We start from the raw sequence: 11,491 nt of genomic DNA on the forward strand, positions 1-11,491 counted from the left end.
ATAACCTGCCATCCTGAGTTGAATACCCTGGACTCATGTATGTGGTAGGGAGGACTGACTCCCACCAAGAGCTGTGGCACACATACAAACCACTAATTAACTAATTAACTAAAACAAAGCTGTAATAGTGGCTGGGAGTGTGGCTCAGTGGTAGACTGGAGTGCTGTATTCTATCCCCAGAACTGAAGTTAATTAGTTACATAAAATGTTGAGGCTATTTGTTGCTCAGAAAGGGGTGGGAGCCTCCTGGAGAAGTGACTACAACTTGGCTGGGGTCAAACTGGGGACAAGGATAAAGATCTTCGTGCGGAGCTAGGATTCTGGGAAGCTAGAGGGGATTCATCCCCTTCCTTCCGCATACAGGCTCCTTGCTCTGCAAGCCTATTTCTTCTACCCCTGCTGCCTAACTGGCATCATGGTCCTGAGAGCACCAGGACTCTTCCTGGACCTTAGAGCGTAAGCCAGCAACATGTAGAGGCCAGGCAAGGCAAAGGTGATGGGGAAGAGGGAGGTGCTGATATTCCAGCCCAGGGTTTGCTGTGGACTGACAGGATCCCCAGGATCCCCACAGGCACTCGGTGGAGTGGGCACAGTCTTATTCCTGGTTTACAGAGGGCCAACCACAGACTGAAAGTACTTAAGTGGTTTGCTCAAGATCCACACAGCAGAAGATAAAAGAGCAGAGACCCACCCAGTCCTAGGTGTACCCTCCGTGATCCAATCCTGGGCTCTGAGATGGCTCTGGAATGGAGTGTCACTAAGGGACCCTTCTGGCCTTCTCCTCTCCCAGGTGTCCCCACCCAGTCCTTGGCTCCCTCAGCAGGAGAGCCAGTGGCTCAGGCCACTCGCACCAGTCCCTGGCCTCGCTCCTGGACTCTTCTGCACTGTCCACCACCTTGCCAGCAGCTGCTTCCACAAACTCATCACAGCCCCACAGTTCCAATTCCAGGCCCAGCAAGCAGCTCTCCCCGGGCCCGTGGAGTCCAGCTGCTCCAGCTGAGGAGGACACTGGGGAGGAGGGGGAATATCTGCTCTGAGCACAGCCCTTAGGCCAGCCTCACCGCTTCCTTCCTCCCCGCAGCAACAGATATGGCCTGGGTGGATCTTTTCCTGGCTCTGATGAACAGATTAGAGGGGTCTGGAGCCCTTCCAAAGGACATAATGACAGGTGACAGGACTACAAAGGGCCCTCAACCTCCGATGCCCAGTGCTCAGCCTTCGGGGTTGGTGCTGTAATTGTGTAATTGTCCTCATTTTACAGAAAGGAAAAGCAGAGGCACAGAGAAAGGTAACTTGCCCCAAATCACACAGTCAGAGGCACAAACCAAAGGTATGTAGGCCGTCCCTTCTCAAACCCCGCCCTGTGAGAGCTTCTGGGGAGAAACAGACACTACAGACTGCCTTGCTGGACCCCCACCCCTCACAGCAGGAGAGCACATGAGATTTGGGGGCCATGCTGACTGGGCTGTGAGACTCCAAGGGGCTGCTGCTGGGAAGACCAAGGATGGGTCAGAGGAGCTGTCAGGAAGCAATGACTCCACTACACAAAGGACAATGGGGTCCCCCCTTCCTGCAGAGAGGTTCCTACCGCCTCTGGAGGGTCCACCAGTACAACCTCGCTGCATCCAGAGTCTACTGGAACTGCAGCTGCCAGGGAAGAGGGCACAGCCCCTGCTCTGCCACCTGACTGCTCTCAGGATACCCACCAGAAAGGTCTCCAGGGGGTGGGGGCCCTGGGAAGCTGGGGAGGAGGGATGAACCCTGGGTCTCCTCATCTCCACCCCACTCCAGCCCCTCCTGATGTTCTGCAGCCCAGCCAGGCCTCCCCCATCTTGGGCTGCTGCCGCGTGCCTCCAGGGCTAACATGGTCTTCATGTCACTTGAGGGAGGGTCTGGACCACAAGTGCCACTGGCTCAGAAGGTGCTGCAGAATCTGCTTCTGCATGCCCTGGAAGAAGGATCTGGGGGAGGGAGGGAGGGAGAGAGGGAGGGAGGGAGGTGAGTGAGTCCCCAGGGCTCCTAGCACCCATGACTGGGTCAGGCCTGCTGTGAGAGAGCCCAGCTGGCAGACGGTAGCTGGTGGAAACCAAGGGATCACTCAGAGCTTCAAGAAATGTCGTAGCTCAGTGGTAGACACGTGCTTAGGGGGATGAGTCTGAGGTCCTGATGCCCAGCCCCACAAAAGACACAAACAAGCCACTCTAGTGACTGCCAAGCCCACACCCTCTTGTGGGGGACTCAGTTAAAACAAATCAAATCAAAACAAAACAAAACAAAACAAAACAAAACACTTTTTCTGAAAACAGTGCAAAGCAAAACAAAACAAATGGAAACCAGAAACTATCAAAAATACAAGCCAGGCATAGTAGATTGATTGCCAGAGTGTGCAGTCATCCTGAACTATGTGCCACCATGCTTGCTAGAACGGAACTCTTAACTAGGGAACTACCGGCTTATTCTCCAAGGCAGCCTAGTTGAAAAGCTGACCTCTAATGACCCCAGTCTCCCCAGAGCTAACAATCAAGCCTGGTCTCAGAATTCTTGTAAAGGCAGCTGAGGGCAGTGGTAGCCCCAGGAGCTTTCTGCTTGGTCACTGTCTCAAGGTCCCATGGCCACCTCCCAGAGCCTGATATCTGCTGAGCCACACAATGTATCATCATATCAGCCCCCCTGTCAAGGCCATGGGAAGGCTGGGATTGTCAAACAGGCTCTACAGGACATGGATCATGTACCCACCATGCCCTGGGCTGACCCTGGGTCGTCAGCTTTCAGACACTTACCCAGCTTGCTGGCGCTGGTAGAATCGTGTCCTCCAGAGCAGCAGGGTCTGGTACAGGGCCAACTTTTGGCAGATTTCCCACAAGGAGCACTGATCTGGACCCTTAGATAGCTGTTGGGCATGGGTCACTGTCTCCAGGCAATGGGCCATGGCAGTTCCTGGGGCTAAGCCGCTGAGAACCTCATTCCCTGGGGAGAAGGCAGGAAGTGGTTGAGCTCCTGGTTGCAGACGTACAGCTGCAGCCTCAGGCCTCCTGGGCCTCCCCATCATGGACACTGCCTTCCCGTGTCCTCTACGTGCTCCCCGTAAGGTTATCTTAAGACCCCATGATCCCCAGCTGGGGAAGGGGACTGTGCATGTGTCCTGCCTCAAACTAGAGACTTTCTGGAGCAGAAAGCCCCGTGCTTTCTGAGCAGAATGTGTGATGACCCAGCGCTAAGCCAGAATAGTCCCCTGTCCAGAGCAGGAGCCAGAGCCGGGGATGCAGCCCAGCCAAGGTTTGCTCCCTCAGGGAACTCCTCCCAGACCTCTGGTACTGGCAAGGTTCCTCCCACCCCTAAAAGGCCCAGCTCAGCAAAGTTCCCTCCCGCTGTAGCATTTTTCCTGAGCTTCTCTGGGCTCTTGAACTTGACTAATGGGAGCTCTGGTTAGAGGAAACGGACCCCCCTGTGTTTGCCACAGGCTCACCTGCCTTCTGCCGGTGGAGGGCCAACTGAGTCATCTTTGTGACATCTGAGGCCTGGAGCTGCTTCATCTCTATCCACTGTCCCAGGCATACCCTTAAGGTCCTCACTCTTCGATGGGCCAGATGTCTTCTGTACTGGGCCCCTCTTTTCGCTAACCGTTGCCAGGCCTTAAAGCACCTACACCGTGGAGAGAAACAGCCCCTGGCAGCAGCAGCGGGGCCACCTGCTCCTGCTATGCCCACGATTCAGGACCCCCGGGGTTTGCCTTTCTGAGCCTCCATGTCTCATCTATAAGGTGGAAGGCTGTGAGGGACTGTGTGTAGCTCAGGCCACAAATGTCATCCCCAAGTGCCTGGAGGACGCTGGCATCCTCCTGCCTGGCCTCCCACACCCACCCTTGCTCAACTTATTCTGCTGGTTCTGATTCAGTGACCACTGGCATGCTGCCTTCATCTTGAGTCCAGTCCGCTTATCTACCTGCTCAGCCTCCTGGGGCATCTCCTCTGCTCCTCAAAACTCAGCTCCTCCCCATGGCCCCCAAGGCTATGTAGGACCTGATCCCAAACACCTTTTCCAGTCATCTCAGAACATTTCCCGGTCCCTCGAGATGCTCGTCACTGCTGCTTTTCTCCTTCATGTATTTGGTCTTTCTACATTGCCTAAGATGACCTTGAATTCCTGGACTCAAGCAATCCCCCTGCCTCCACCTCCTGAGTATCTGGGACTAGGAGCTTTTACTACTACACCGGCTCCTGGCGTCATTACGCTCCTGCTGAGGCCTTTGCACACTCTGTTCTTTTCGTGTGGTACCCAGGTCCCTTCATCCCCCTGCAGGTTACTATCCATCCCTAAGTCACTCACCATGTCTAGGTCATTAGGTCACTTCTAGGTCACTTCCAGTGTTAAAAGTTATTGCTGGGGGCGGGGGATCAACATGAGTTGATGGAATTTAAAAAAAAAGGCCCTGCCGGGCGTGGTGGCACATCTTTAATCCCAGCACTTGGGAGGCAGAGGCAGGCAGATTTCTGAGTTCGAGGCCAGCCTGGTCTACAGCGTGACAGCCAGGGCTACACAAAGAAACCCTGTCTCAAAACACCAAAAAAAAAAAAAAAAAAAAGGCCCACAGATGTATAGGAGCAGGAAAGATGGCTCAGTGGTTAAGAACACTGGCTGCTCTTGTGGAGGACCCAGGTTCGGTTACCAACACTCACGTCTGTAGGCACACAAACCACCTGTAACTCCAGTTCCCAGGGATCCATTGCCTTCCTCTGGACTCTGTGGGAACCTGCATGTGTGTGGCGTGCATACAACCATTCAAGTACACACACATAAACAGAAATAAGTATAAAACATAAATAAATAAAACACACATTATAATGGCTGCTAACTCAACAGTGTACCACGTGATGAGGCGGACCCTGACTGTCCTTTTTTTATAACTATAAATGGTGTCAGGACTGGCATATTTTGTCCCACTCTTTGTCCTCATCCTGGCTCTAGGTGGAAGAAGCTGGTTGGCAGGTGCAGAGGCAGAGGGTGGGGCAGAGGGCAGGGTGGGGGAAGAGCAGGCCAACAGCTGCCTAAGGCCACACTGCCCAGTTTTGGTGCCCACGCTTACCTGCATCTCCAGGCAAGATCTGTGGCTGCTTTTCTCTCCAAGGAAAGGCTTCCCCTAGAAGCAAGGAACGTTGGCGCAGCCTGGGTATGAGGTTGCTCCAGTTTCTGCTGCAAAGCGACATGTCTCCACTGGGTCAAAAGACAAGGGGCAAAAAGATGCTGGCTGAAGCTTGGGATGAGGCTCCCAAGAGAGCAGCAGGGAGGGGCAAGCGAGAGTCACAATCCTGTACCAAAGCTCTGGCCCGAATCATAAGGCTACCCCATTTCCTTAGGAATGAATGAATAAATAGCAAGAGGCAGAGCTTTCCTTTGGAGCCAAACCTTCCACTCTTCCGTACTCAGTACCCAAGGAGGAAGAGCACCCATACATCCTCTCAGCCCAAGCTGGCAAATAACCAAAACCAAAACCAAAACCAAAACCAAAACCAAAACCAAAACCAAAACCAAAACCAAAACCAAAACCAAAACCAAAACCAAAACCAAAACCAAACAGCGTGACAGCCAGGGCTACACAGGGCTACCAAAACCAAAACAAAACACACAAAAAAACCCTAGCAGATGGTTGGAGAGATCATTATGAGCTGCACCCTGGGCCCAGCAGGCGCCCCCCTCTCAGTAGGCAGGCGCCCCCTCTCCTCTCAGCTATATCAGGACCATGTCATTCCACCCAAACCACAACCTGGAGAACCCAGACCTCTCGGAAGCTCCAGGCTAGAAGGGCCTTTGCTTGTTGCTCCCAAGCTGCCTCCAGTCGGGTCTCCTGGAGCCATAGGACCCAGCGCAGCTCTCTGAGGCTCTTTCGAATCAGCTGCCTGTGTCTCATAGCTGTGGCCTTAGCCACTGCCTGGTGCCTCTGTGACAAGCGCCTCCACACTCTGAAACTTTCGGACAGCAGCTTCTGGCTGAGGACATAACAGGACTGATGGGGAGGGGGTAGGGGGTAGGCGCAATTCTCAGCCCCATCCTCCCAGGACACCATCCTTGTGACTTTTCCAGTAATCATGAAGGCGATGCCCCCTTCCATAGAAGAAGACCCAAAGAACTCTCTTGTTGATACCCTGGACTCCCAGAGAGTAGGAGACTCCCAGAGAGAGAATAATTTCCCCACTACCCCGATGTCTACAGTTCCCAGTGATCCAAACCCAGGGGCATAGAACCTGGGCCCATAAGTCCCTGGGCCCTGATTTCCCATGAGGCACAGGGTAGTTTTGTCCCCTTGAAATCCTGCCAAGCCTCTGCCATCAGAAACCCAACTTCCTCAAGTCCCTAAGATACAGGCAGATGGCTCAGAAGCTGAAGTGGCCTCAACTCTACACCCCTTCCCCGCCCCCCCCACAGCGGGGGGCCTCACCAGGCTGCCTGGGAGTCCAGGGTCACAATGTTTTGAGCCTCGTTCTGCAGAAACAAAAGACAGGACAGTTCTCAGGCCAAAGAGTAGGTGTGATAACTTCAGCCAAGCCCATCTTCTGGGAGTGGCCCACCCCCAGCCTCTGGAGGCCTCTACCTGTGTGGTGCTCTGAGCCGGGGCTGTGTTTGACGGGCAGGAGGCCATCCTCTCCCCATCCCTGCCTGTTTTTTCCTCTGGGGCCTTCTCTTTTCCTGCCTGCCCAGGCAGGACGCTGAAGATGCCTGTAGATTCAAGTCTGGTCTCTTTGCTGCTCTCCTCGAGTGTGACACTGAAGTGCCCTCTGTGCCTTTTGTTATATAGAAGGCCTGGGGGACCCCTCTCTCTTGCTCCAAGGTACTGGGTAGAAAGGACCTCCTGGTCTGAGTTAGAGAAATCCCCAGCCAGTGTTCCCAGAGTAGCCTCATGTAACAGGGGTATGTATATAGGGGACTCAGAAAATCTAGCTTGGACCTCCAGAGTCTCCAGGAAGCTTAAACTTTCCTTAGAGTGGCTGGGCCAAGATTGGGCAGGAGTTGACTGGCCACCACAGTTGTGGGGTCCTCTCTGGGTAAGACCTGGGTGCTCCCAGGATGTCTGGCTCTCAGGTTGTAGGTGTTGGGTGGAGTCCAGCAGCCAGTGGGCAGTACTACAGGAGAAAGGGGATGAGGCCTGAGACTGACTGTGGTCAGAGACAGACAGGTCCTCCAAGGTGAGAGGCTCCCCCACAAGCCTGGGTGCCCAGCTCCCTGAACGACACCAGGGCCTGGGGCCAGGCCATGTGCACCCATCAAGAGGTGCCAAGTCCGCAGAGAGTCTCAAGTCTAAGCAGCCTGTGACCTGAAATGTCTGCTTCTGGTGGGAGGATGGGCCAGTTGGTGGCAGGCAGCTGTTCTGCAGATGGGGGCTAGCGGTTCCTCGGAAGCACAGGTTACTCTGCTGTACAAATGGCTCTCGGATCCTCCCCTGGGACCTCCCTACTGGCAGGTGTAGGTTACTCTGCTGCTGCAGCCCTGTGTCACCTAGTCGGCCAGCTGTGTCCTTCAGGGCAAGGGCCAGGTGGGGACATGGACAGGTCAAGTTACTTTGGACTTGGCAGGGCTTCTGGCATAGCACTGGGCCTTGGGCGTGTGTGGTGACCTGGCACATGGGCATCTTCTGGTCTCCTCTGCTACCCAAGCTGATGTCCAGGTTTCTCCAGGGTCTCTTCAGCTCTGTAAGAGACAGCCACACCCTGGGGCAAGAACCAGGTGTGTCTTCTTAGATAAGACAATGGGTATCCAAACCTCAGAGCTGGGGAGTGGCTGAGCTCCTGGTAGGAGGAGTCAGGACTTCAGCTATACAAGCCTGAGGGAGCCAATGTGCAGGCTCCAGAACAAGGTCTGACTTGAGGCCTGGCTATGTGGAACATGGAGGGGAGGGGAGAAAGGGGAGCCTGCAGGAGGGTTATCTGTAGGTAGGACCAAGGTACATAGAGAGTTGTGGAAATGGGGGTTACCAGCTGAGATGAAGGAGAAAGGGAGAAAGGGAAAGAGTGATGGGTGAGCAGCTTACGGTTTGCCCCGTGGTCTCAGAACACTCTCCCCTTTTAGTGCATCCTCAGGTTGCCCTCCAGTGATCCTCGACTCTTCCAAGCATAAGAATCAGAATCTGAACTTGTTCTTGGGCTCTCTGTACCCTATGCTGGACCAGCTCTGTCGCCTTTTTGTTTGTTTGTTTGCTTGTTTTTTAATTTTATGTGCATTGGTGTTTTGCTTACATGGATATCTGTGTGAGAGTGTCAGGGCCCCTGGAGTTACAAGACAGTTGTGAGCCGCCTTGTGCCTGTTGGGAATTTGAACCGGAATCCTCTGGAAGAGCAGCCAGTGCTCTTAACCTCTGGGTCCTCTCTCCAGCCCCTCTGTAGCCTTCCTGTAGGCTGAGAACCCTCACTCCCAGAAGCTTATCCTCCAGAGACTCTGGCCCAGAGACTTACTCTTCAGGAACTCCACCCTTCAGAGGTGGGTGCTCTCCCAAGGCCCTTCCCTCCTGAGGTCCCATGTTTCTGTCCTTCTCAATAGCTCTCCCTCAGGGTGGGTGATGCTGTACCGATCAAGCTGACCTAAGGAAGCAAACCTCTAGAGCCACAAAGGTGCTAGGTGAGCAGCTGGAGAGGACCTGCTGCCACCGCCTTACCAGGCTCAGTGAGCTTACCTGGCCTCAGGACAGCCACAGTCTTTGGGGGTACATTTTCCTTATATCCGGTGGCAGATGTTGGTCCCATGGGTTTGGGGACAGCTGTGCATTCAGTTAGATGGATTGGGCTGAGGTACATATAGCTCAAGGTGAAGCCTGACCTGCATATGTGAGGCCCTGGGTTAGATTCTCAGCCTAGGAACAGGGAAAGGGCACTCTCTGTGGAGAAAGAACAAGATGCCCTGGCCACAGGGCCCTGTTCTCTCTAATACCCTTGGGCCACATCCTCAGCTATTCTGGGCATGGTCCCTCTCTGCATAGGCCTCTTGGGGTCTCTGCTCACTGGCCCACATAGCTTTTCCCTTTTCTGTTGTAATATTTTATTTTTCGTTTGTTTTATTTTGTTTTGTTTGTTAGTTTGTTTGGTTGGGTTTTTTTGGTTTTTTTCGAGACAGGGTTTCTCTGTATAGCCCTGGCTGTCCTGGAACTCACTTTGTAGACCAGGCTGGCCTCGAATTCAGAAATCTGCCTGCCTCTGCCTCCCGAGTGCTGGGATTAAAGGTGTGCACCACCACACCCGGCTTGTTTTGTTTTTTTAAGGCAGCGACTATGCTACCCTGTTGTCCTGGAATTCACTATGAAGATCAGGCTAGCCTAAATCATAAAAGGTCACCTGCTACTGCCTCCCGAGTGCTGGGATCAAAGGCATGCATCACCATGCCCATCTAAGAATACCAAATCCCCAGAAGCTGAAGTTACAGATGCTTATGAGCCATCCTGTGGGAACCAAACTGGTGTCCTAGGTTAGGAGCAATATGGAGTGCTCCTAACCACTGAATTATCTCTCCAGTCTCTCTTCTGTGTCTCCCATCTGATTTGAGAGTTTTTGTTTTTGTTTTCAAGACAGGGTTTCTCTCTGTAGCCCTGGCTGTCCTGGAATTCACTCTGTAGACCAGGCTGGCCTCGAACTCAGAAATTCACCTGCCTCTGCCTCCCAAGTGCTGAGATTAAAGGCGTGCACCACCACTGCCTGGCCTGTTTTGAGAGTTTTTAAAATGTACATCAGGCTGTCCCAAATTCACTATGCATAGCCAAGGATGATACCAAATTCTGGGATTACAGGCTGTGCCACCACACCTACTTTGCGCAGTGCTGGAGTTCAAACCCAGCGCTTTCTTTGTGCTAGTCAAGCACACTACAAACTGAGTTCCAACACAACCTTTCCCTCCCGCTTTTTTTTTTTTATTTATTTTTTTAATGTTCTGCTGCATATACACCTACAGGCCAGAAGAGGGCATCAAATCTTCTTATAGTGGTTGTGAGCCACCACCATGTGGTTGATGGGAATTGAACTCAGCATCTCTGGAAGAGCAGCCAGTGCTCTTAACCTCTGAGCCATCTCTCCAGCCCTCCCTCCTGCCTTAAACATGACAGTAAGCTCTTCTCTCATGCTGCCCACACTTAACTCTCTGTGCCCTGCATGAGCTCCACCTGGCATGTGCCGTAACTGTGTCTAGGGAAGAGATGATTTCACCTGTACATACACAGGCCGCATACAGAACAGCCGGGCACGTGGCTGGGGCTTAGAAACGTGTTAAGTGACTGAACCACGCTAAACACCAGCTCAGCCTTTAGAGACGTTCTGCACCGCGGTCAGTCCTAAGATTTAGTTTGCTGGTTCTAGAAACGAGGCAATCGAGGCTTGGAAAGGCCACCCGCCCGGTTGCATAGCCCTACAGCCTGACAGCTCTGCTGAGAAGGCCGATTTGGAAGCAATGGCGGTTTCCCTGGCCACTCCCGTATTAAGCCCAACCCTCTCACCCCCATGCCCACATAAAGACACTTTTTGCCACCATGGAAACCTAGGGCCAGTTCCCTGCCCTTCAGGACCTGCTCTCAGATGCTTCAGTCTTCCTTGGGACCTTTCCATTGACCAATCAGGTTTGAGGGACCGCTAACGTTTAGGATAAGTGTGAGGTAAAAAGAATATCAAACACACGCGCGTGCTCGCCTAGCTCTGTTCCCGTCCCCAGGGTGCCTTGCGCGTTCCCGAGTGAAAGTTGCAAACCTCTGCGCATGCGTAGTTCTAAAGGCGTGAGCCCGCATTGCTCTGTGCTGAGTATCCGGCCCTGGACCTGCATCTCAGTTGTAATGGATGTGGCTGCGGGCAGACTTCCCCCTGCCCGCCCCACCACTAAGTTGTCTATGGTCTCCAGGCCTCAGGTCTCCCCAGAAATAGCTGGAAATCACCCAGTCTTTTCCTTGCACGCTTTGATGTTGGTTTATTCACGTTTCTGTCCAAACCTCCCACATTTCACATCTTTGCTTGGGTTGTTCCATGGTGCACCCTGCCATGTGTGCTTTTCCTGTGACACCCATAGGAAGATGAAAGACCGTGGGCTCAAGTCTCAAGGCTTGTGCTATTGGGTGGCTTTATCCAAATCCCAAACCTGTGACACCCTCAACTCCACTCCCTTCCCATTTTTAAAAGTGGTGCTGGGGATTGAACCCACGACCAGTGCAAGCTAGGCAAGATCTTTTCCACTAGCTTAGATCCCTAGCTTTCCTCCTACCGTCTTCTTTTAAGTCTGTGTTGAGCCAGGTGTATGGTAGCCTTCTGGAGGCAGAGACAGGCAGATCAGTGTGAGTTCCAGGCCAGCCTGGTCTACATAAGTGAGCTCTAGGCAGGCTAGCACTACATCGTGAGCCAGGTCTCAAAAACAAGTAAGCCTTTAAAAGAAACCTTTGTCGGGGCTGGTGAGATGGCTCAGTGGGTAAGAGCACCCGATTGCTCTTCCGAAGGTCCAGAGTTCAAATCCCAGCAACCACATGGTGGCTCACAACCATCCG

The 11,491-nt window shown here is 53.2% G+C and overlaps 1 protein-coding gene across 1 annotated transcript in view; it reads right to left on the reverse strand.

Annotated features, from left to right (window-relative positions):
* Positions 1 to 7,662, reverse strand: part of C4H1orf167 (chromosome 4 C1orf167 homolog) — a 10,405-nt gene extending 2,743 nt beyond the window's left edge. Inside the window, exons 1-9 of the mRNA XM_021161271.1 lie at positions 6,941 to 7,662; positions 6,434 to 6,477; positions 5,777 to 5,984; positions 5,084 to 5,211; positions 3,467 to 3,642; positions 2,781 to 2,967; positions 1,881 to 1,961; positions 1,425 to 1,489; positions 886 to 1,008 (exon numbers count right to left, since the gene is read on the reverse strand). Coding sequence (XP_021016930.1) covers positions 886 to 1,008; positions 1,425 to 1,489; positions 1,881 to 1,961; positions 2,781 to 2,967; positions 3,467 to 3,642; positions 5,084 to 5,211; positions 5,777 to 5,984; positions 6,434 to 6,477; positions 6,941 to 7,621 — 1,693 coding nt within the window. The 5' untranslated portion in view covers positions 7,622 to 7,662. The remainder of the gene's footprint in view (positions 1 to 885; positions 1,009 to 1,424; positions 1,490 to 1,880; positions 1,962 to 2,780; positions 2,968 to 3,466; positions 3,643 to 5,083; positions 5,212 to 5,776; positions 5,985 to 6,433; positions 6,478 to 6,940) is intronic.
* Positions 7,663 to 11,491: the final 3,829 nt, after the last annotated feature.

Source organism: Mus caroli, chromosome 4 (genome assembly GCF_900094665.2).
Source record: "Mus caroli chromosome 4, CAROLI_EIJ_v1.1, whole genome shotgun sequence".
NCBI classification, from domain to species: domain Eukaryota; kingdom Metazoa; phylum Chordata; class Mammalia; order Rodentia; family Muridae; genus Mus; species Mus caroli.